The sequence below is a fragment of the Musca domestica genome, unplaced genomic scaffold (genome assembly GCF_030504385.1).
Source record: "Musca domestica strain aabys unplaced genomic scaffold, Musca_domestica.polishedcontigs.V.1.1 8, whole genome shotgun sequence".
NCBI lineage: Eukaryota > Metazoa > Arthropoda > Insecta > Diptera > Muscidae > Musca > Musca domestica.
In genome coordinates this window covers 12,887,431-12,909,268 of record NW_026712409.1, presented here as the reverse complement: position 1 = coordinate 12,909,268, position 21,838 = coordinate 12,887,431, and the positions used below count along the sequence as shown (strand labels likewise).

The 21,838-nt window shown below is 35.4% G+C and overlaps 3 protein-coding genes across 7 annotated transcripts in view; 2 read left to right on the top strand and 1 right to left on the bottom strand.

The window, feature by feature from the left end:
- Positions 1–401: 401 nt before the first annotated feature.
- On the top strand, positions 402–1,283 carry LOC101888545 (lipopolysaccharide-induced tumor necrosis factor-alpha factor homolog). 2 transcript variants are annotated; one of them, XM_020038500.2, is made up of 3 exons: positions 402–549; positions 700–1,013; positions 1,088–1,283. In XM_020038500.2, exons 2-3 carry the CDS (start codon positions 712–714, stop codon positions 1,182–1,184), a joined length of 399 nt encoding a protein of 132 aa, XP_019894059.1. In that variant the 5' UTR covers positions 402–549; positions 700–711; the 3' UTR covers positions 1,185–1,283. The 2 variants fall into 2 exon arrangements, with proteins under 2 accessions (XP_019894059.1, XP_058986917.1); XM_059130934.1 differs by having other exon boundaries at positions 514–641.
- Positions 1,284–5,321: 4,038 nt separating this feature from the next.
- LOC101888724 (ARF GTPase-activating protein Git) lies at positions 5,322–15,579 on the top strand. The gene is made up of 8 exons (XM_005188344.4): positions 5,322–5,902; positions 6,518–7,221; positions 7,280–7,436; positions 9,358–9,446; positions 9,522–9,860; positions 12,078–12,319; positions 12,460–12,904; positions 15,360–15,579. Exons 1-8 carry the CDS (start codon positions 5,614–5,616, stop codon positions 15,558–15,560), a joined length of 2,466 nt encoding a protein of 821 aa, XP_005188401.1. The 5' UTR covers positions 5,322–5,613; the 3' UTR covers positions 15,561–15,579.
- A 4,351-nt stretch (positions 15,580–19,930) lies between these two features.
- The window catches only part of LOC101889086 (trifunctional nucleotide phosphoesterase protein YfkN), a 49,612-nt gene continuing 47,704 nt past the window's right edge, over positions 19,931–21,838 (bottom strand). For all 4 annotated transcript variants that reach the window (XM_059130778.1, XM_059130779.1, XM_005188346.4 and 1 more), the window contains one exon: positions 19,931–20,173. In XM_059130778.1, coding sequence (XP_058986761.1) covers positions 20,099–20,173 — 75 coding nt within the window. In that variant the 3' untranslated portion in view covers positions 19,931–20,098. The remainder of the gene's footprint in view (positions 20,174–21,838) is intronic.

Sequence of the window (21,838 nt, the reverse complement as noted above, 5' to 3'; positions counted from 1 at the left end):
AAATTATGAGAATTATTTATGCTCCCAATGTGTACATTTCGAGGTGTTGGTTTGTTACGTGAAGAAGACCACCAATTTTTCCCATTTTCGCACATAACCTTGGTCTGTACTATATATATACCCTTCACATTAAGAAATTTGTAAGAAATTTACATATTTTTTCTAATATGGATTTTTAATAGGCGATACTAATGGGAGTGGACAGAGCTCGATCATCATCATGAAACGGATTTCATTCTCAGAAAAAGACATACAATTCAAAACCAAAATCGTCAATTTATATATAGTCTTTGTAGCCGCAATGACACAACCTAATTTATTTTCTGTGTGTATTTAATAATAAAACGAAGAATGTCTCAAGAAATGCTAATAACTTTGACGCCCAATTAAACATAAATATGTAGTTTGTACTTGGCATGGGAGAAGGATTCGCATTTCATCGCAAAACACAAAGCGTTTAGTTGCAGTCTAACTGTGAACGAAATCGTATCGTAATATTCAGGCGCAGTGGAAATAATCTCAACAGTGTTATATAAACATATTTAAGTAGTATGTACTCTCTGTCTCTCTCTCTCTCTCTTTCTACAACTTTAAATACAAAGTGTTTGGGGATTAAAAAAAGTCTGCTTACTAAGCATTATGTACACATGGTCCCATGGAAATGTTCTTGAAATAAATTATAATTATAATTTTCTTTAGTATGGGAAAAAAATGGAGTCTACCCTAAAATCGGCACAATACCCGCCACCTTATAATAAACTCAATAACATGTGTCCCGAAATGGAAACATTCGATCCAGTGCCAACCCATGGCCATGCTCCCACCACATCGAGTGTAGCGCAAGTGTCACCACCAATGATTAACATTCATAACATTGGAACGGAAACCAATCAGCCCATTGGGCCAAAACCCGTAATAATGACTTGTCCTCAGTGTCGATGCCGCAACAAGACCCGTACTAAGCGTAGAGCAACATTGAAAACTCATTTGGCTTGCATTCTACTGACATGTTGGTAAGTGGACTTGGGCCTAACATTTCTTTGTTGAGTTATTACAAAAAAGTTTTTGTTGTTTCTTTTTTGAAAAGTGGCTGCTGTTGCATTCCCTATTGTTTGGATTCGTGTACCAATTTGGATCATTTCTGTCCAACATGTGATGCATTTGTGGGCACCTTTTCCAAATAATAGCATTTGTGTGTGTGTGGGGTTGAAGGATTTTCCTGCAAATTACCAACAAATCAATTCAAATATACATATTCATATTCTGTGTATTTGTTTTTTTTTTTTTTTTAATAAAAACTTTTTTCAGTATTTCAAAAAGTCGTACATAAATGTTTGTTTTAAATGTTTAAAGCTAAATATTAAAAAAAAAATACTCTCACAGCTCACAGCTATGATCATATCCAAGTCCCGACTCTACTTTTGCAATTAGCGCTGATTCGCCTTGTTTTCTGGCAGTCACATTAAAACGCAAAAGAATTAAACAACTATTGTAGACTGATGTTCAGTTTTTCAAACAAAATTATTTGATAAGAGCTTACAAACAACTCTTGTTATTGCTTAATTAAAATAAAAGAACAATATTATGTAAAATATAAAGCTATAATATTAATTGTCAATAAAGTTTTAAATTTTGTCAAAATAAAAACATACAAAACATGGTAATTTCCAATTTTCAAGGGCCGATAAATCAATAAACTAAAACTATTGAATTGTTTTTAAGACGACGATTGTTTAGAGAAATTCTTAACGAAATAATAATACCAACAGTCATTAAAAATTCCCAACATACCAAAAATTCAATACAGCTTGAGAATAATATTTTGTAAAAAGCAAAATCACCCGAATTTAGGACTTATTTCTGGACCGAATTCTTAAGGTATGGATGAATAATAAATCCGGGAATGTGTGATATATATTATTTCAATCCCATTTCAGAATAAAGGCATCAAATAAGTTGCAGGAATTCAATAGATGTGTAGTCTTAGTGGAAGAGATCCAAATGCTCAAATAAGGGAGAAGAAAGCTCAAGGCCACATGAGGCAGTGACTAAAAAAATAAGCTTAATATAATATTATTTTCGTAAGCTTATTCTACAATTTCAAGTATAAGCTTATAAATAAGGGTTCCATTTCGATTATTCTATAATTGTTACACAAAAATTTTTCAATGTTTTCTCAAGATTTTCTCAAGCTTATTGTAATATTATTCGCAAGCCATTTTGGTATGTTGGGTGCTGAATAGCATTTCTTTTTTCATAATTTCTTGTTAAAGAAAACTTATGACAACAAGCTTGAACTCACATATAATCCAATTCACTGCATACTTTTAGCCTTTTTGCTAAACAACTGCTGAAATGAATTGCTGGTATTTCATTTACGAAGCAGTAGAGTTAAGGTGGTAGCCTTGGTGACCTTGAAATGTGCTCTATACATGAAGGAGCTCTAAAATTTATTTTACATAAAAGGTATTTTACACAACGTTCGGTTGGCAATATAAAAAGGGGTATTAATACAAAAACTAGAAAATAAGTCCTACATTCAAGTTAATTTCAAAGGTTTCAGCACGCTCAAGCAACTCGTAAATATTCTATGAATACAGAAGCTCTTAAAGAAATTCTTCGAAGTACAAAGCAGTCTCTGCATATATCCGAAATTAAAGTCTTCTTTGGCTTTAAAATTACCTTTTAATAAGAGAAAGATCTTTAGGTGGTGTTCAATGTTTAGAAGGTGTATAAAAAAGACGTTCTATGTTTGAATGTACCCCGTTTGGATGTGCCCAGTATATATATGTCCTGTGTCCTACTAAAAATAAGTTCTGTATTGTTTTTAGCACACTTAAGGACCATATTTATAAGATCCTATAAAGAGAGGATCTCTTAAAGGAATTCAAAATACCTCCAGGTATATATGAAACGTAAGTCTTCATTGACTTCATTGAATTATTTTCTTATTTAGGAATGTCGTATATTTAAAAGTAAATGAAGAGGCCATATCCAGGCTCCTAAACGACTCTTATGAATACACAGATGATTTTAAAGATCTTCTACAAATAGAGATTATCAAAAGGATCGTTTCATCTATTTTATGCACAAAAGGTCCTTCTTAACGTCTTTTGCACAATTTTAAAACTAGGAAATATTTTAGCCATGGAAAATTTTTCATAGATCTTTTATACACAAAGTTCTCCTTAAAATGGGGCATTTATTTGGAGTCTCATATGAATAAGACGACTCTCTATGAGCTTTCTTTATATATTTTTAATAAAGAATATGCTCGTCTCAAGAATAGATTATGTTCAAGATGACTTTTCTTTATATAACATATTTTTTAATATAGAATATGCTCTCTATGCGTGAAAGACGTTCTTTTGGTGTTCCAACAATAGATGATGGTCAGGATGACTTTTCTTTATAAAACAAGAAAAACTTAAAAGGTTTTTGTTGTTAGAAAACCTCTTAAAAGCTGTCAACACCTCTTAAAAGCTGAGACAAAAAAAGGTTTCTAGAGCATCATCTTGGAGGCAGCATAAGGTATAAACGGTGTCTTTTAAAGAAGACCTAAATAAAGCCTTGCACAAAAGAACACATTTGGAAGTTCTAAAAATATAATTAAAAATAATAAGTAGACTTTTAATACCATTTGAAGAGAATCCAAAATATAAAAGTTTATTCCAAAATCCTCGCGCATAATTTTGAAATTTTTACTAAAGTGATTTAACCCTTCAAGTTCCGTAGGTATCCTTGAATTCTTTTAATTGTTATCAAGACCGACAAAAACCAAATGGTTTTCATTGTAAAGAACTTGAGCTGCTGATTCTAACGATATAAGTTACCTCAAACAGACGTCATAACAAAGACATCTTCTCGTCAAAACCTGTTCTTAAAAGTAAAAGTATTCGTGGCGGTGAAGCATTGAGTTTTTCTTGAGGCCCGGGAAACCCAAATTTTCAAACTGATGGTGGAACGGGCCTCAACCTAGTTCTAAGCACATTTCAGTTGTTATTTCAATATATCATAATATATATCATACGTGAAAAAAGTTTAGACTTACCCAAGACCTGCTCCTTAACAGAATTCCTGTTTATTAAAAGTTTTGCATTGATCAAAAGCTGGTAAACCGCATCTTTGTTTGGCTTGCCACAAGATTTTACAAAAAGTGAATGTTTTCCCAGTTATGGGCACACAAAATATTTCCATAACGTAAGTCAAGCCACTTGTGGTATTTTGGTTTGTCTAAAAAGGTAAAATTTAATAGTTCCAAAAAACATTGAAGCCTATTTTTACATACCCACTCCTAGCTAGTCTCTTCGGGAAATCTGCAAGCATAGGACAAAGAACATTTCTTAATTGTAAAATATTATATTAGTTCCAAAGGTCGTTGGAGCATCCTTGTACGACCCCTCTCCTTGTAATTTGACGAGGGAATTTGACACCAAAAAGCGTTTCTTGTTAACCCAACAACGGCCCATGACCAACATAAATTCAATGTCATTACCGCGGAAATGTATTTAGATATGTTAAAAATGCTTATATTCACAAATACACAACGATTATTGAACGATAAATATCAGGCAGATTGATTTAAACCTATAATATTTCTTTTTTAATTAATTTTTTATACGTTTTGCAAAATTTGACGCGTTAAAACACAATTTCGAACTGAAACACCATTTTTGTTGTTATTGTGATTGGGCAATTTCTACGGTCTGGATATACAAGCTACGACACGTCATCTGCGTCATGAGTAATTGTGGTATTAGCTGGGCCCTTATCAGTCTTTTTATTCATTTTTTATAATATTTAAAACAAAACTTTTATGTGTAGCTATTTTGATAAAAACTAGCAAAATAATAATATTAATAATTTCAAAATAAAATAATGTTTTCATTAAATGAATTACAACTACAAAGTTTCGTTACTAAATTACGGTATTAAGTCGATCTAACGATCCCTCTATGTTGTTTGGCAAAAGTCAGATTAAACATCCCTAAATAACGAAATATGCAAAAGTGAGCGACGAAGAGACTCTTTCGAAGACGCGTAACACGAAATAACGAAAATAACGGATAATGCGTCCATTGGGCCATAGTCTTGTATAATTTTTATAATATTAATTACTCCTTCCACCACTAAATAAACAGCTGTTTGATTGGTAGAAAATTGTATCTATAAAACCCCTTTAGATGGAACTTTTCGATCTTATAGACCCCTTTTAACAATCGCTGTTTTTGCTTTGATTTTAATCTTCATCACGGATTTACGCTTTGTTTCTGCATTCGGAATCTTTTCGCTTAGCTGTCTGGTTGAAAAAATAAATAAAAGTTTTTTTGATTAAATATTAAACAATTGACGGGGTTTTAAAGCGGCAATACACGGCATTAGCTGCTTCCAACGTTGGCAAATCCATTTAGTCTTTAAAAGGAGGAGTCACTGGGTGGGTGGGATTCAAAGTGGTGTTGTTTTTCTATTGTCTAATAAGGCCATCACCAGCTACACCCTCATCCAAAACGCAAACAACCAACCGCACCCCCTCCTTGCTAGTGTTAGAGCGAGCAACAGCTTGGTGCAACATAATTTTTTTATGTAAAACAGAACAGATACAAAGGGGCATGAATGTGTTTCGCCAGCTCAGTTGTGGAAGCTCATAAAAAGCTATTTATAGCTAACACAAACAATAGCACCAACAACCATCACCACCCCACCGGAAGTGAGAGCCTATCTGGCGGTGGTGTTGCCGTCAAGGGACTGCGATCGGATAAACAGCAGCGTAGCAGCAGTAGTATTGGTGGCAGCAGCAGTGCAGGAGGTGCCAGTGGAAGTAACGCTAGTTTGAAAAACGCCAAGATGTCTCGCAGCAAAACTCGTATACCAACCGAAGTCTGTGGCGATTGTGGAGCATCGGGTAAGAATCGAAAATTGGCATAATTAAATAAATTAATAATAACTAGTTATCGTGTGTTTTAGAGCAGAATTTGACCTATGATATGAGAGGGGTTAAATATTTATCGTGACAAGACTTGTCTAATCTTATAATTCGTACTCTGACGACATCTAGGACAGTTTCTTATTAATATGAAAAGAAGAGTTAAGTTACTTTTTGGTCCAAGGCGAGCAACCAGTTGATTGTAAAGCTATGAAATGGATACCAAATAGGCCGTAAACATTCAAAGGCAAAAATTCGCAAATACTTCTTTTTATTAAAAAGGATAAAACGTAGATTTTAAGGCCTATCCCGAATCCGGGATAGTCTTAAAGTTTATAAAGGAATAAATTAAGGCAGCACTTTCAAATTACTTTTAAAGCTTTTAGGAATTTTTGTCCAAGGACCAAACAATAATAGTGGATATCATAGAATATTTGGAACAAATTGAGTTTAGCTCCAGCTGTCGGAAAACTCCGAAATGTTTACCGAAGGAAGGTCGTTTTATCCTAACCACAGCAGCTGGAGCTAACATTTTAAACTTACAAAAATCTCACATTTCCTCTCTAAATAATCTTAAAACATCCTTCTTTTCAGATCCCTCATGGGCCTCCATAAATCGTGGCATACTTCTCTGTTCCGATTGCTGTTCCATTCACCGCAGTTTGGGACGCCACATATCGATTGTCAAGTCGTTGCGTCAGGGCAGCTGGGAACCTTCAGTGCTGAATTTTGTCAATTCCCTTAATGCCCATGGTGCCAATTGTGTTTGGGAACATCATTTGCTCGATAGCACAACATCGGGTAATAAGGGACAACATCGCTTACGTAAACCCACACCCAAAGATCCTTTGCATCCGAATAAATCGGATTTTATCAAGGCAAAGCATGTCCAATTGGCATTTGTTCTCAAGCCTAATTTACAAGATACGGATGATGATATTACCGGCTCGGCGGGTTTGGAACATGAATTAAGCAAACAACTGCACGCTAGTGTGCGTACCAGTAATTTGGAGACATCCTTACGTCTTTTGGTACAAGGTGCCGATCCGAATTTCTTTCACGAAGAGAAACGCTCCACTCCCCTGCATGTGGCGGCGAAATTTGGCCAGGCTTCACAAATTGAATTGTTGATTGTGCATGGCGCCGAAATAAATGTGGTCGATGGCAATGGCCTGACACCACTTGAAGTTGCCAAAGCCAATAATCACACCTTGATTGCTGAGCGTTTGTTGGATGCCATGTATGAGGTCACCGATCGTATTATAATGTTTTTGGGTGGCAAGAAACCGGATCATGCGGTAAGTGTTGAAGTTTTCTAATTGTGTAGAATTTTATCTAACCGATTTTCCCATTTAGTCCGGCCGTCATTTGGTCATACCCGATGCCCATACCAGTGAGATTAGTGAACAACTGAAAATTGCCCGTGGCCGTTTGCAATTGGTACCGAATAAAATATTTGAAGAATTAGTTATGGATTTGTATGATGAAGTGGATCGCAGGGAGAATGAAGCAAGTAAGTATGGCACAACACACAAACAAATGGAATATATTTTCTCAAAAACTATGTTAACAGGAAACAGAATTATCAATGTAATCAAGCCAAAAGCATGAAAGACGGGACACAGGTTACTTCTTAAAGACATTTGAAGCTATTCTATCCATAAAACGAATTTGAAAATGTAGAATTCCAGTGTCCTGTCTTTAATGCTTAAAGACCTATGTCTAAAACCGCCAGATGGTCTTCATTTTGGAGGTATCCTACGTCGAGGGTCACCTATATTTTAGAGATCTTCTCGGAGGTCTTCAAGGGGTCCTTAACGGAGAAACTGAATGAAACCGTTATGGGATTCCTATATTGAAAGTCCGTTTAAAGGTCCAATGTAATTTAAAATTTTTTTTATTTAAAAGAAATTTTTGGGGTATTCCTTGGATTAGAGACCAACAAGAGGTCCCATTTAGCAGATTATTCTTTGGAGGCTTTGTGAGTTGTAAACATCTTCCTTATTTGGAAGGCATTCCGAGGTCCCATGTTTAAAGACACTATAGAATATTTCTAGGTGTATTCCGTAGATTGATGACCTTTAAAGAGGCTGTCTAGGGGCTCTCTGTCAAGACCTTCCAAGGACCTCTTTACTTTGGAGATATTCTTCTTTATTAGAAGACCTTTTAGAAAAGGTCATGTATGGCGGCAGAGGTCATAGGGATATTTATTGAAAGAAGAATCTCAAGAAGTCGTCTGCGAATGAAAAGCTTTGAAACATATTTTTATAGACGAAAAGCTCTCTAGACGTTTTGTATATTGGGGTGGTCTTCAATATGGATTCCCCATGAAGAAAATCTTACAGATGTAAAGATGGTAGGCTCTCCGAAGAGTCCGCTTTATTTTTGGAAGATATTTTACAGATATTTTCCCCTCTACAGATGAAGGTTAGTTCTTCAAAATATAGAAAATATCTGGAGAGATTCTTTATTCTGTAATAGACAGAAAGTGTTCAGGAGATAGAAGTCTATAAAAAGGTCCCCTTGTATACGTTGAACCCATTTAAGCAGATGATTCTTTAGAGGATTTGTGTGTTGTAAACATCTTCCTTATTAGGATGGCATTCTGAGGTCCCATGTTTAAAGTGTATTCTAGGTGTATTCCGTAGATGAATGACCTTTAACGAGGCTGACTAGGGGCTCTCCGTCAAGACCTTCCAAGGACCTCTTTACTTTGGAGATACTCTCCTTTATTAGAAGACCTTTTAAAAAAGGCCATGTATGGAGGCAGAGGTCATAGGATTATTTATTCAATATTCAATTTATTCATATTTGGAAGATATTTTACATATTTTTTCCTTCAAAATATAGAAAATACATGGAGGGACTCTTTATTCTTTAATAGACAGAAAGTGTTCAGGAGGTGTAAGTCTTTAAAGAGGTCTTCTTGTATACTTTGAACCCATTTAAAAGGTCTTCTGTACATGACATTCTTTCAAAGCATTTCTGTAAAGAAGACTGTCCAGATATTTTCCCTTTTTAGAAGTCTTTAATAGCATAAAATCTTTTGGGGGGTCATTTTTTATATTTGGAGAGACTAGAGATCTTCTTCTTATGGAAGCAATTTTAGAGGTCTAAAAATTAAAGGCTTTTAAAAAGATAAACTCTTTGGAATAAAGAGACATTAAGTGGTCTTTTGGGGATGAATTCTTTCAAAGGTCTTTTAGAAGTATCAGGTTTTCTAAAGTTCCAATAAAGAAATTGTCATTTCGAGAACTTTCGTAGATATGTCCTCTATCTATTTATTAATAAAATATCTGTAGAAATTAGAGTTTTTCAAGAAGTATTGCACATTTCCAACCTCGCCAATGGATCAACCTACATTATAATATTTTCAAATGTTTTGTACTGAAAACAGTTTTGGAATAATGAATTTATTTATTTATATTTTTCAGTTTGGTCCACATCGACCGTCAATGCCGACAATGTTGCTGGTGTGCCATTTCTACCAGCCAATCCATTTCTAAGTGCCACCCGTAATCAGGTATTTAAAAATTGTTTACTTGGCCTTACTTTTTCCCATGCTAATTGGTTGTGTGATTTTGCTTTTTATTTTCAGGGTCGTCAAAAATTAGCACGCTTTAGTCGTGCAGAATTCAATGGCCTATTAACGGATGTTTTAATTGATGCACGACGTCGTCAAAATATGGCAAATTTACGGCCACTCGATGGACCCCAACCACCTACAGCTGCTTCTGCTGCTGCATCGTCATCATCATCCATGCCCAATAATAATTTATCGGGCTTCTATGGTTTCAACAATCAAAGCAACCACAACAATAATAACAACACTGGCATTGGCAATGATTATCATGATCCAAATTTATCCGATGATGAACCAATTTATGATCCCGTGGCCGATGATGATTATGAGCCAATGCCTCCCATGGCCCAACAGGTAAATCTAATGCGACAGAAAATTTTGAAACTCAACAATAGTTTCGGTTAAGCATTTAGTGAGAGAAAAAGTTAAGCACTCGGTGTTCGATGCCAGTAGTTTGTTTTTGCCGATTGTGGTGCTTTATGACAATTTTGTGTTTGAAATGTATTTAAAGCTATTTAAAATAAGTGAATATCGATTTAATAGAAATCCCAAAATAATAGAATAATTGCATTAACTATGGATGCTGGTCGTGATAATGGACAAACATTTAACATTAACCATCAAAATCGAGGTAGATTGGAAAAATAGTTGACAAAGAAAAAAAATAATAGTAATTTAATTAAAATAAGTAAAATAAGTAAAATGAAGATAGCAGTCCTTCTAAAAGATTTCTATGGACAAAAGTTGTTCTATAAAAAGAATTTTTAAAGATTTTCTTTAGACAGAGAACGTTTGAAGATTATAAATGAAGATAGCCAATCCTGATGGTTAAGTTGGACCAAACATCTTCGATAATTCTTCAATAAATTGAAGATTTAAAGGTCTTCTTTAGCAGAGGAAGATCTAAAGCTTCTTTGCAGAGATCTGAACAGAAGATCTTCTGTACAGGGTGAGATAAAAAAACTGCAACAAAGTCAAACGCCATAATTTTTACATTTTTTTTACATTTAATTGAATGAAAACAAAAAATGTCGAAAGTAGCATCAAATTTTTGAATAAGTTTAGATTTGTTCGAATTGGTCACCTTTGGCACGAATTATGGCCTTCAAACGGTCAATGAAATCGTCACACCCTGCCCGAACGTTGTTCTGCGGTATTTTGGCCCATTCCCGGCGAAGCGCTTGCTTGAGGTGATCGGCACTTTGATATTTTTTAGTGTCAACCTTGCTTTACAAAATACTCCCGACACAATAGTCCAACGGATTGGTATCCGGAGATTTTGGTGGCCATTGTGGGCTGAGGGGAACCTCATTTTGTAAGCATTCTTGGGTGGCGCGTGCTGAGTGCGATGGTGCTGAGTCCTGAGTCCTGTTGGAATGTCCAAGGTCTGCGGCCAAAACGTTTGCGTGCCCAAGGCTTTAAAACCCTCTCCAGAATATTTTCGCGATAAAATTCGGCATTTATTTTATGCCACGGTGGTTCCGCTGCCACCTTCGGCCAAGCGAAACAACTCTTCAGCTCTTTTGAGTCTATTTTCTTTCTATATTTGCCGAATGGAATATCGCCATATGTTCAGCTCATTAGCCATTTTTCGACCACTGCGATGCTTCTTCATTTTTCGAATCATTTCGGCTGATGTTGCTGTTTTCTTACGTCCACTTCTTTCACGTTTTGCTATGCTACCAGTATCAGGGTAACTAGCAATGGTACGAGACACAAAAAAAAAATTATTCACATTTAAACGCTGGAGTGCTCTAACGATAACCACTTGTGGTTTTCCAGCCAAATTTAAAGAAATCTCACTATAACGCTTGAATTCCATCAAGAATAACTTTTTTTCTGGAAAATTCTCACCACAATGCTTTTGTACGCTTGTAAACAATGTAATGAGCTGTCAGTGGAATAATTTTAACAGCTGTCCGACGAGTGGCTTAGAAAATAAAGCAGTCTGAAGTTGGTTGCAGTATTTTTTTTATCTAACCCTAAACGTTTCTTCCAATCATTGATTTTAAAAATAGTTTGTTTTTATTTTTCAAAACAATAAATACATACACAAAGTTGGCAGAAGTCGGGCAATCTTAGAAAAAAATTGTAATCAGCTGGGAGCTCTACATTACCTTTTTATTGTACCATGGTATCAGAGTTTTCAACATTATATCTATCGCCAAAAGCTTAGTTTTAAAATCTCATATTATGGCTTATATCATGTAGTAAAATCATATTTAATTCTAGTAAGAAAAAAATTAAAAATAAATAGATTTTAGAAAAAAATATTTAATAAAGTTTTAATACCTTTAATAAAAAAAAATCAAAAGTGTTAATATTTCTTCACAAACAATTTTGATTTCAAATTTTATTTTAAAATTTTTGTTTATGTTTTTATAAACCCTTCATCAAAATTTTTTAATAAATATTTAGATTTTGTTGAAAAATTAGTTGGGAGTTAATTTTAGAATTTCAATTTAATTTAGTTTTAGTTTCATTTATTTTTATTTTTAATTAATTTCCCTTTATTTCTTTTCTTATTGTTTAATTTTATGTTAACACCTTTTGGGGCCTCGCACCTTCAAGGCCATTGTTCATCAATCAGCCAAACCAGCGGAAGAAGTGAAAAATTTCGAAATGTTACATTTGCGCAAACAAATCAATGAATATGTTTCGGAAATCAATCAGCTACGAAATGTTGTACAAAAGCTATCCAATGAAAATTCCGAATTGAAATCGAAATTTTCCAATGTGGATTCACAACAACAGCAGCAGCAACAGTCGTCTTCAGCCTCGGCCTCCAATAACAGTGTTTACGATGAGCCATTGTGAGGATTATGTTCTTTTCTTTAAATAATTATTTTAATTTAATTTTTTGTTTTATTTTGTTTTTTATGTTTTCTTTTTTGTTTAATTTCATTTGTTGCCATTTCCTTTTTCCTCGATGAATTATTGAACTTCCAAACAGACGCATTGATTTCAAAACAGACGACAATGATCACGAACCCCATTCCCTGCCGGAGGGTTTAAATTCGACATCGCCTTTTACGGCCAATGCCGCACAAACTTCGAACGCCAACAGTTCATCGACGTCGACCTCATCATCGACCACAAATTCTCAACAATCGACGATAAAACGACCGGCCAGTATGTACGAGCGTCGTTTACAAACCAATGTCAGTAAAGCATCATCAGATTCTCGCAACACCACATCCATGTATCAAATGGCCGGCATCGAATCGGCCAATAAATCTTTCACCGAAGAGGTTAATCAGAAAGCCGATATTGTAACACATCGCCTCAAGGAGCTGATACATACAATGCAGGATCCAAATAATAAGGAGACCTTAATACCATGTGCCGAACGCATTCGGGCGGCAGTATTGGAGCTGATAAATGTCTTCACAACACCGGTAAGGGAAAACCTTTTTTTTGTGGATATAGAACAATAATATTGAAAGAAAACCTTTCGGAGGAAAGAATATCCTTGAGACTCTTTTACAGATAAAAGGCCTTTGAGAGATGCCTTTGATACTCTTCTACAGATAAAAGGCCTTTGCGGGGAAACTCTATACTTAGACGGTCTTCCAAAGGTAGAATACCTTCTGGAAGTCTTTGATAGATTAAAGCCTTAGAAGTCTTTTATAAATAGAATGTATTTCATAGGACCGTAATAAAGGTCTTGGGGGTCTCCCACGCTATAAAGCCTTTGAGAGGTATCGTATAGATAGGAAAACTTTTATAGTTCTTTCTTAGATAGGAGAGCTTTAGATGTTCTATCGATATAAGGTTATTGGAGGTCTACCGCCGACGTACTCTGGGAGTGGGAGGTGCCTGGGGTCCTTGAGGGTTAGGAGCCAGAATGGTAAATTCTTAGAGCGTAATTAAACAATTTTTTGTGGCTATAAAAAAATGATATTAAACAATTCGGAGGTCTTATACAGATTGTTTAGAATTCTATAGATTGATAGAAGACCCTTGAGACTCTTCTACAGAAAAGGCCTTTGCGGTGCTACTCTATACATAGATGGCCCTTTATTGGTCTTCCAAAGGTAGAATACCTTTGGGAAATCTTTGATAATTTAAAGCCTTAAGAAGTCTTTTATAAATATAATGTATTTCGTAGATCCTAAAATAAAGGTTCGCTCAGCAGGCCTGTGTGGCATCCAGAATTCTTGGGGTCTCCTATCGTTATAAAGCCTTTGGGAGGTATTGTATAGATATAACTTCTATAGTTCTTTCTTCGATAGAAGGGTTTTATGAGTTGTTCCATAGATATAAATTCATTGGAGATCTACCGTCGAAATAGTCAAGGTGTCCCAGGAGGACAGGTACCAGAATTGAAAATATTAAGAACGCTTATTCCTAAACCTTTTTGCTTGAGAACCTTTTTGTCGGTCGGTGCAAAACTCATAGCCGAAATTGATACCAAAAACATTTCTGGCCTTGTCGATAAGGTCTACCATGGATAAGAGGCCGTTGGGAGGTTTTTTATATAGATAGTTTACCTTAGGAAGGACTTGTAGAGTTTATTGATCTATGAAACAAAGACAGGTAATCTTTGCCTCCATAAAAGATGGAACGATGGAAACAAATGTTAAGAAGCGATAGTTTGTCGGGAAGGACTTTCCAGTGGGCCTGTGATCCAGTGATAAGACATAATAGGAGAGGGTTCACATGAGCTCTTACGTTATCTAGAAAAGCGTCGACACTCAGGAGCCAAAGAGAGACTACAAGCGATGTGTAAAATGTTCCAAATCCTTGTCCTTTTAAAGGGATGATCATGAATATGAATATAGTCCTTAGCTGCAAAAAAGAGATTTTCTAATATCGAACCACTTTGGGCGCCCCACATTGTGGGGAGGGAAGACTTATCTAACTGTGAAAAAACTGTTGATCGAAAATCCTTTTACCGAATCATGCCCTGCCTCAACTGAGAAGGCTAAGACCTCTTCAAAGAAAAAATCCGGGTAATAAGAGAAAACTGAAGTCTCCACACTACATGTCTTTTAAAAATAGATGGAATTGGGAAGACGATTAAAAGCCCTATAAATAAGAGGCTTTTAAGAAAATTTATATAGATAAAAGTCCATTGGGAGGTCTTTTTTAAGATAACAAGTATTTGGGAAGTATTCTACTACTAAGAGTTCTTTGAAAGGTCTTCAGTAAAAAAGTTGCCTTTGTTAGGATTTTCTAGATAGGATGCTTTGTATGAATAACATACCTTTAGTGGGACCTCTTTACTAAAAGACCTTGGGTTGGTCTTCTATATATTTTGAAAATCGAGTGTAGTTTCCGCTGGTTAGCACTGCCTCTGCTAAAAGTTCTTTAAAAGGCCTTCAGTAGAAATAGAGTCTTTGGAAGGACACTCTAGATGGGAAGCCTTATGTGTAAAACATATCTTTAATGGGACCTCTGAACTAAAATACCTTTGTTTGATCTTCTATATATTTTGAAAATCGAGTGTAGTTTCGGCTAGGTAGCACATAGCGACTTACTATTGAAAAAAATGTGGCCAAAATCAAAAATTCGTTCAACACGCTCCGATAATGTAACGGCAATACCTTGCTGGTTTGCCCCGATTATGCCTCTGGACCAAAATCCACATCAAACAGTGACTTTATTTGAGCTCATCGCACAGTGGGGTGAGATCCATTAACAGGGAGATCAATTCTATTTAACTTGTTACATTTTCAAATTAATATCGCAATATTTTCCAGTGTTGTTTAAGCGTATCCATATTCTTTCCGTTGAAAAAAAGAACGTTAGATTGCGAACCCATACCTTCATGTTCCGACTTATGCAATTCTAATTTTTTATGGATTCATATTTTTTATTTCTCTCCTTTCGATTTTTTTCTTTTCACAGGCCAATTGCAATGAAACAATACGTGAGACGCTAATGCAATTAACACGCAACAATATTTTAATACAGCATAGCTGTGAAAATTTACGCAATTCCCTGGAGACGGATGATAAGACAGCCATTGCCAAATACTACAAAGATGTACGTGAATGTGCCTATTATATAGCCAGTGCCACAAAAACATTAGTTTTACAATTGGATTAAGTTGAACAAAAAAAAACAACTCCATAATTCACACCGTGACTCAAACTTTGGTTTTGAGTTTAAAAATTGCTATTCAAGCCGCCTATTTGAACTGTGTGTGTCTTTTTTTTATTTATATATTTTTATGTATTTGTGTGTGTATGCTTATTTTATTTTTTCTAATAGCATTTAATAATCCAAAAAACAAATATCCATTATTAAAAAAAATCGAAACATTTTATGTATTAACCTTTAAGGATCGACTACTAAACCAAATTCAAGGACATGATGAAGAGTATCTTATACAGATTTATAAAAAAGAACAAAATGTCACATGTTTTATGCCATGTGTTACTTTCACATATTATTTCTGAAGGATAAAATGACATATCCCAGTCAAAGGATTATTACACCTTTGAAACTAAATTACAAATTAAATTTTATCAAATTTTTTTACATTATGGTATTCATTACAACGGGCATTAGTCCATCGCTAGCTGATCAAAATTGTGCCATCAACAAGATTTTTAACTGGCATTTCAAAAGACATCTAAATGTTGTTACTACCACAGATTTTTTCAAAATAAAAAATCATATCGATTTTCAATATATTTTAAGAAATTAATAATTGTTCTTCTTTGAAAAAAAAACGCAATCAATAATAATATATAGTTTAACAAACGATATTAACCAGGATCTTCCAAAATGTAACCAAACTTCTTAACCACCTGCCTTAATAAAATGAAAATTTTAATAAAACAAATTAAAAATAGTTTAGCAAAAAAATGCAAGAGTTTTTATTTCAAGGTAAGGCAACGGCCTTTTATAACAAAAATATAATAAAGAGAACTTTCATGATTTCAGTAGAAGTAGAGCTAAACGTGTATCGGCGTTTTACAAGTTTACATCGCAGTGGAGACAAGTTCCCCCACTTCCACACTTTTGGAAATTTTTGGATTAAGATTGCTTGGAATCCGTTTATTTTAGGTATATAAAGGGTGAGATAAAAACTTGAAACAAAGTCAACGCCATAATTTTAACATTTTTTTTTTTAAATTTTATTAAATGAAAGCAAAAAATGTCGGAAATAGCATCAAATTTTAGAATAAGTTTAGATTTGTTCGAATTGGTCAATTTTGGCACGAATTATGGCCTTCTAACGGCCAATGAAACCGTCACACGCTGCCAAAATGTCCCTCGGCGGTATTTTGGCCCATTCCCGGCAAAGCGCTTGCTTGAGGTGATCGAAACTTTGGTATTTTTTAGTGCCAACCTTGCTTTCCAAAATACTCTAGACACAATAGTCCAACGGACTGGTATCCGAAGATTTTGGTGGCCATTGTGCGCTGGAAATGAAGCGAGGAACCTTATTTTGTAACCATTTTTGGGGGGGCGCGCGCTGAGTACGATGGTGCTGAGTCCTGTTGGAATGTCCAAGGGCTGCGGCCAAAATGTTTGCTTGTCCAAGGCTTTTATAACCCTCCACAATATTTTTGCGATAATATTCGGCATTTAGTCTGATGGCACGGTCGATTATTACGAGCGGCGAGTGGCCATCGGCTGTTATGGCGGCCCACACCATCTCCATGGCTGAGCAAATTGATAGCTCCACATTTTGCACAGTGACTGAGGACGCGCCCACCACAATTAGGGGAGACTGTCACAGTTCACCGGACATATCCATCGTGTCCCCAGGTCTTACGAATGACGTAACTTGGCAATCAGTTATTTCTCTAGGCTCAGACCACCTCCCCATTATTGTCGCCATCAACAGACCACCCGACTTCATAGATTCTGAACGCCGCACTTCCCTTAACCACGGAAGAATTCATAGAATATACCAATCGCCGCTTCAGAGAACTGCCCAACCCATCTGATGTAAAGGTAGCAGATAGGTGTTTCCGGACATCTTTAAAGCTGCAGCCGTTCGCTATATACCTGCTGACCGAATACCTAAAATAAGACCAAATTTCCCAGCAGAGGCAACGGGATAAGCAAATGAGCGAGATAAGCTTCGCCGTACTAACCCTAATAACCCCAGAACTTACTCTGGAGGTAAACAGGTTAGTAGGTGAGCATAAGCGGCAAAAGTGGCTAGAACATCTGAAGCATTGCAACATCAGTACCGGAACGAGTAAATTGTCGCTCTCGAATGTGGTGAAAAAGGACGATCGGACATCTGTCTCATTTAACGGCGTAGAAGTGACAGATTCGAAGAGGTGCGCGTATTATTTCAACCGGCAGTTTTGTAGAGTCGACCCCGTGAGTGACAGGGCTAAGAGAAGATCCTACGCCGCGTACGATCTCTTCCCGACGAGGAGGTACCACCACAATTTACGTTGGAAGATGTTGCATATGTCATCAGAAGCGCAAATTCATCCAATGCGCTTGGTCCTGACGGAATCTCTATGCTGATGTTGACGCAATTGGATGAAGCAGAAGTTGAGTATCTTACAAAGCTCCTCAATCTGTCGTTAGCCACCCTGGTAGTTCCCGATGCCTTGAAAATGGGCAGGGTGGTTTCACTACTGAAGCCAGGCAAGGATGCCAGCAAAAGTGATTCATACAGGTCGATATCACCTCTGTCACCAGTAGCAAGAACGCTTTAAGCTTTATTCTTCCCCAGCATAAGAGAGTGTTTCCCAGCAGCAGACTCTCAACGTGGCTTCCAGAAATTGCATAACACTACAACAGCAGATAATTATCAACTATGGCTTTTCGGTTACTCCTCTCGGAACACCTTCCTTTAATCCAATAGATTCCACCGTGTACAATTTAAATACCTTTTAACACTTTTGACAATCCCTATATACAGGGTGAGATGGAAAACCTGCAACCAACTTCAAACTGCTGTCATTTCAAAGCCAATGTGGATAGATGGTAAGATCTACTTGAAATAAATTGTTTTGTTACGGGAGCTCTACTAAATATGCATAGTCGACCTCGCCCGACATTTGACTTTTCCTTACTGGTTTCATGCTGATTTGTGACAGCATGAAGACAGCGGCAGCTGAACTCATCCTATTGCTAACAATGTCCAAACACATGAAACCTGCAAAGAAAATCTTCAAGGATTTCTAGGCGACCAAAGATCGATCTTTTATAAATAGAAGGCCTTAGTATATCAACTTTGTCCCACCCTCACACCAGATGTTACAACAAATTAAACCCATTTTGTAATTAATATATATCTCCATTATTATTTTATATTTATTTATTTATTTGTTAGTTCTGTTGAGTATGTCTTAACATTGTTCTTGTCTTTGTTGGTTTATTACAGCAGATGTATGTTTTTCTTGAGTTTTGTTTTTAGGTTATGTTATTTCATTTTAGTTGATTTTTATAATTTTATTTTTTAAATTATAGAATGTATTTATATGTTCAATAATTATAATAGTATGTGGTGTGTGTGTGCTTATTTAGTAAATATGTATATACATAAACAATAAATGTGTATATATATATATTTCTCCTATATAAAATCAATAAATTATGACTAAAACATTTGTATTTTATTTTTGTTTTGCATTTGTTTTTATTTTGTGCTACAAAAAGAAATTCGAAAAAACTGTGTGTGTATGTGTGTGCATTGCGTTTAAACTTGCCATAAGAGTTGTTGCCTATATCTATTAGTTGCTTTCCATTTCATTTCATTTATTTTAAGAGCATGTCCTTTTTCTTCTTCCTCGTTTGCCTTGTATTTAATAACATCTATTTAAAGCTTTTTTGGTTTTTTAGGTTTTCTAAAATAATCAACAATTTGGGTTTTGTGTGTGTTTTAAAGGAGAACGTCTTTACAATGGGTCTTTTTGTTTTAATTTATAAATTATATTTATAATAGAAAAAGGCATTTCCATTTTTCTTGTTAGGATTTTAATGTGAATACAGAATTTTGTTTTGTTAACAAGAAAAAATATTTTGAAAACAGAAACAAAGGCATTAGATGGGATTATATTTAATTAAATAAGATTAAATTATTATTACAAATAACATAAATATTCGTTTTGGGTGAAAATGTATTCGGATGTTTGAGGGACATTTCAAAAAGTTTAGATAAAAAGCTCTAAATATTCCTTTTGAGTTATCCTTGTATTTTTTTATTTGTTTTAAAATTGTGGCAGAGACAACAAATGCAACTCTTCCAGTTTGTGCTTTAATGTCTTCATTTCCTCATATTGCGTTTTGGGGGAAACCCAGCTCCCCACGAAAAAATATGAATTGAAAATTGAAATTAAAAATAAAACGAATGTCTGTGTCTTGAAATTCAATAAATACTTAGCTCTAGTTTTACAATGAATAAAAATAGGAGCGCGAGCGAGTAGATGTTTTTTTTTTTGAGTCGTATCTAAGTGGTAATCGTTTTCTTGTTTTTTTTTGTTCTTTGTTAGCGCATAGGACGATTTTAAGTTTCAGATTACATACATATGTATTTTGTTTTGAGTGTATTCTGTTGTTATTTTGTTTAGTTTTTCTTTGTTGTTGTTATAAATATCGTCATAGTTAAGTTGTCTGGGAGTAGCTGAGCTGTAGTATTCTTCAATGGAATTATTGAGGTAAAATTATTCATCCTCGGCCTCGGTGATTGTTGTGTTCTTGATGGAAGTCTCCTTTTTCATAAGCAGTCGGTTGTAGTGCTGAAATATTGAAAATTGAACGTAAGTTAAACAAGTAAAAAAGCTGTAATTTCGGCCGGGCTGAACTTTGAATACCCTCCACCATTTGGAAAGAATTTTGCAATTTTCAAAAGAATAAAAAAAAGTCCGTTAAAAATTCTTTTAAAATCTTAAAAATACCGAATGTAGATGTTATATTAACGAAACTTGAACAAAATATTGGTGAATAATGTCGCTAAAATCACCAAAATACCGAATATCGGGAGGTACCGTTATATGGGAGCTATAAGAAGACGTGGACCTGCACAGACAATTTTCTGTCATAGGCTTAAGTATCCATTACGAACCTCAAATACCTAATTTGAAACAATTCCGGTGAAAAATGTAGCTAAAATTATCAAAATGTCGAATATCGGGAGGTACCGCTATATGGGGGCTATACGAAGACGTGGACCTGCACAGACAACTTACATAGACATAGTATCCACTACGAACCTCAAATACCAAATTTGAAACAATTCCGGTGAATAATGTCGCTAAAATCATCAAATATCGGGAGGTAGAGTTATATGGGGGCTATATGAAAACGTGGACCTGCACTAACAATTTTCTGTCATATTCAGTAGCTTCCATTACGAACTTCAAATACCAAATTTTGAAACAATTCCGATTAATAATGTCACTGAAATCATCAAAATGCCGAATATCGGGAGGTACCATTATATGTAGGCTATACGAAGGCGTGGACCCGCACTGAAAATTTTCTTTCATAGGCTTAAGTATCCATTACGAACCTCAAATAAAAAATTTGAAATCTTTCCGGTGAATAATGTCGCTAAAATCATCAGAAAATCGAGTATTGGGAGGTACCGTTATATGGGAGCTATAAGAAGACGTGGACCTGCACAGACAATTTTCTGTCATGGGATATAGTAATCGTTACGAACTTCAAATACCAAATTTGAAACAATTCCGGTAAATATTGTCGTTAAAATCATCAAATTACCGAATATCGGGAGGAAGCGTTATATGGGGGCTATACGAAGGCGTGGACCCGCACGGACAATTTTTTGTCATAGGCTTTAGTATCCATTACGAACTTCAAATACCAAATTTGAAGCAATTTCGGGGAATGGTGTCGCTAAAATCATCAAATTACCCAATATCGGGAGGTAGCGTTATATGGGGGCTATATGAAAACGTGGACCTGCACAGACAATTTTCTGTCATAGGCTGTGGTACCCATAACGAACTTCAAATACAAAATTTGAAATATTTCCGGTAAACAAATAATCAAAATACCGAATATCGGGAGGTACTATTATATGTGGTTATACGAAGACGTGGACCTGCGTGGACAATTTTCTGTCATAGGCTGTGGTAGCCATTTCGAACTTCAAATACCAAATTTGAAACATTTCCGGTGAATAATGTCGCTAAAATCATCAAATTATCAAATATCGGGAGGTAGTGTTATATGGGGGCTATATGAAAACGTGGACCTGCACAGACAATTTTCTGTCATAGGCTGTGGTACCCATTACGAACTTTACATACCAAATTTGAAACATTTCCGGTGAATTTTGTCGCTAAAATCATCAAAATGCCGAATATCGGAAGGTACCATTATATGGAGGCTATACCAAAACGTCGACCTACATGGCCCATTTTTAATACCAAAAGTCC

Coding starts and splice junctions, on each gene's coding strand:
- LOC101888545 (XM_059130934.1), top strand. CDS start 552: ATGTACTCTCTGTCTCTCTCTCTCTCTCTTTCTACAACTTTAAATACA. Junction 642..699: donor GTCTGCTTACTAAGCATTAT/GTACACATGGTC, acceptor AATTTTCTTTAG/TATGGGAAAAAAATGGAGTC. Junction 1,014..1,087: donor TGCATTCTACTGACATGTTG/GTAAGTGGACTT, acceptor TTTTTTGAAAAG/TGGCTGCTGTTGCATTCCCT.
- LOC101888724 (XM_005188344.4), top strand. CDS start 5,614: ATGTGTTTCGCCAGCTCAGTTGTGGAAGCTCATAAAAAGCTATTTATA. Junction 7,222..7,279: donor GCAAGAAACCGGATCATGCG/GTAAGTGTTGAA, acceptor TTTCCCATTTAG/TCCGGCCGTCATTTGGTCAT. Junction 9,447..9,521: donor TAAGTGCCACCCGTAATCAG/GTATTTAAAAAT, acceptor TTTTATTTTCAG/GGTCGTCAAAAATTAGCACG.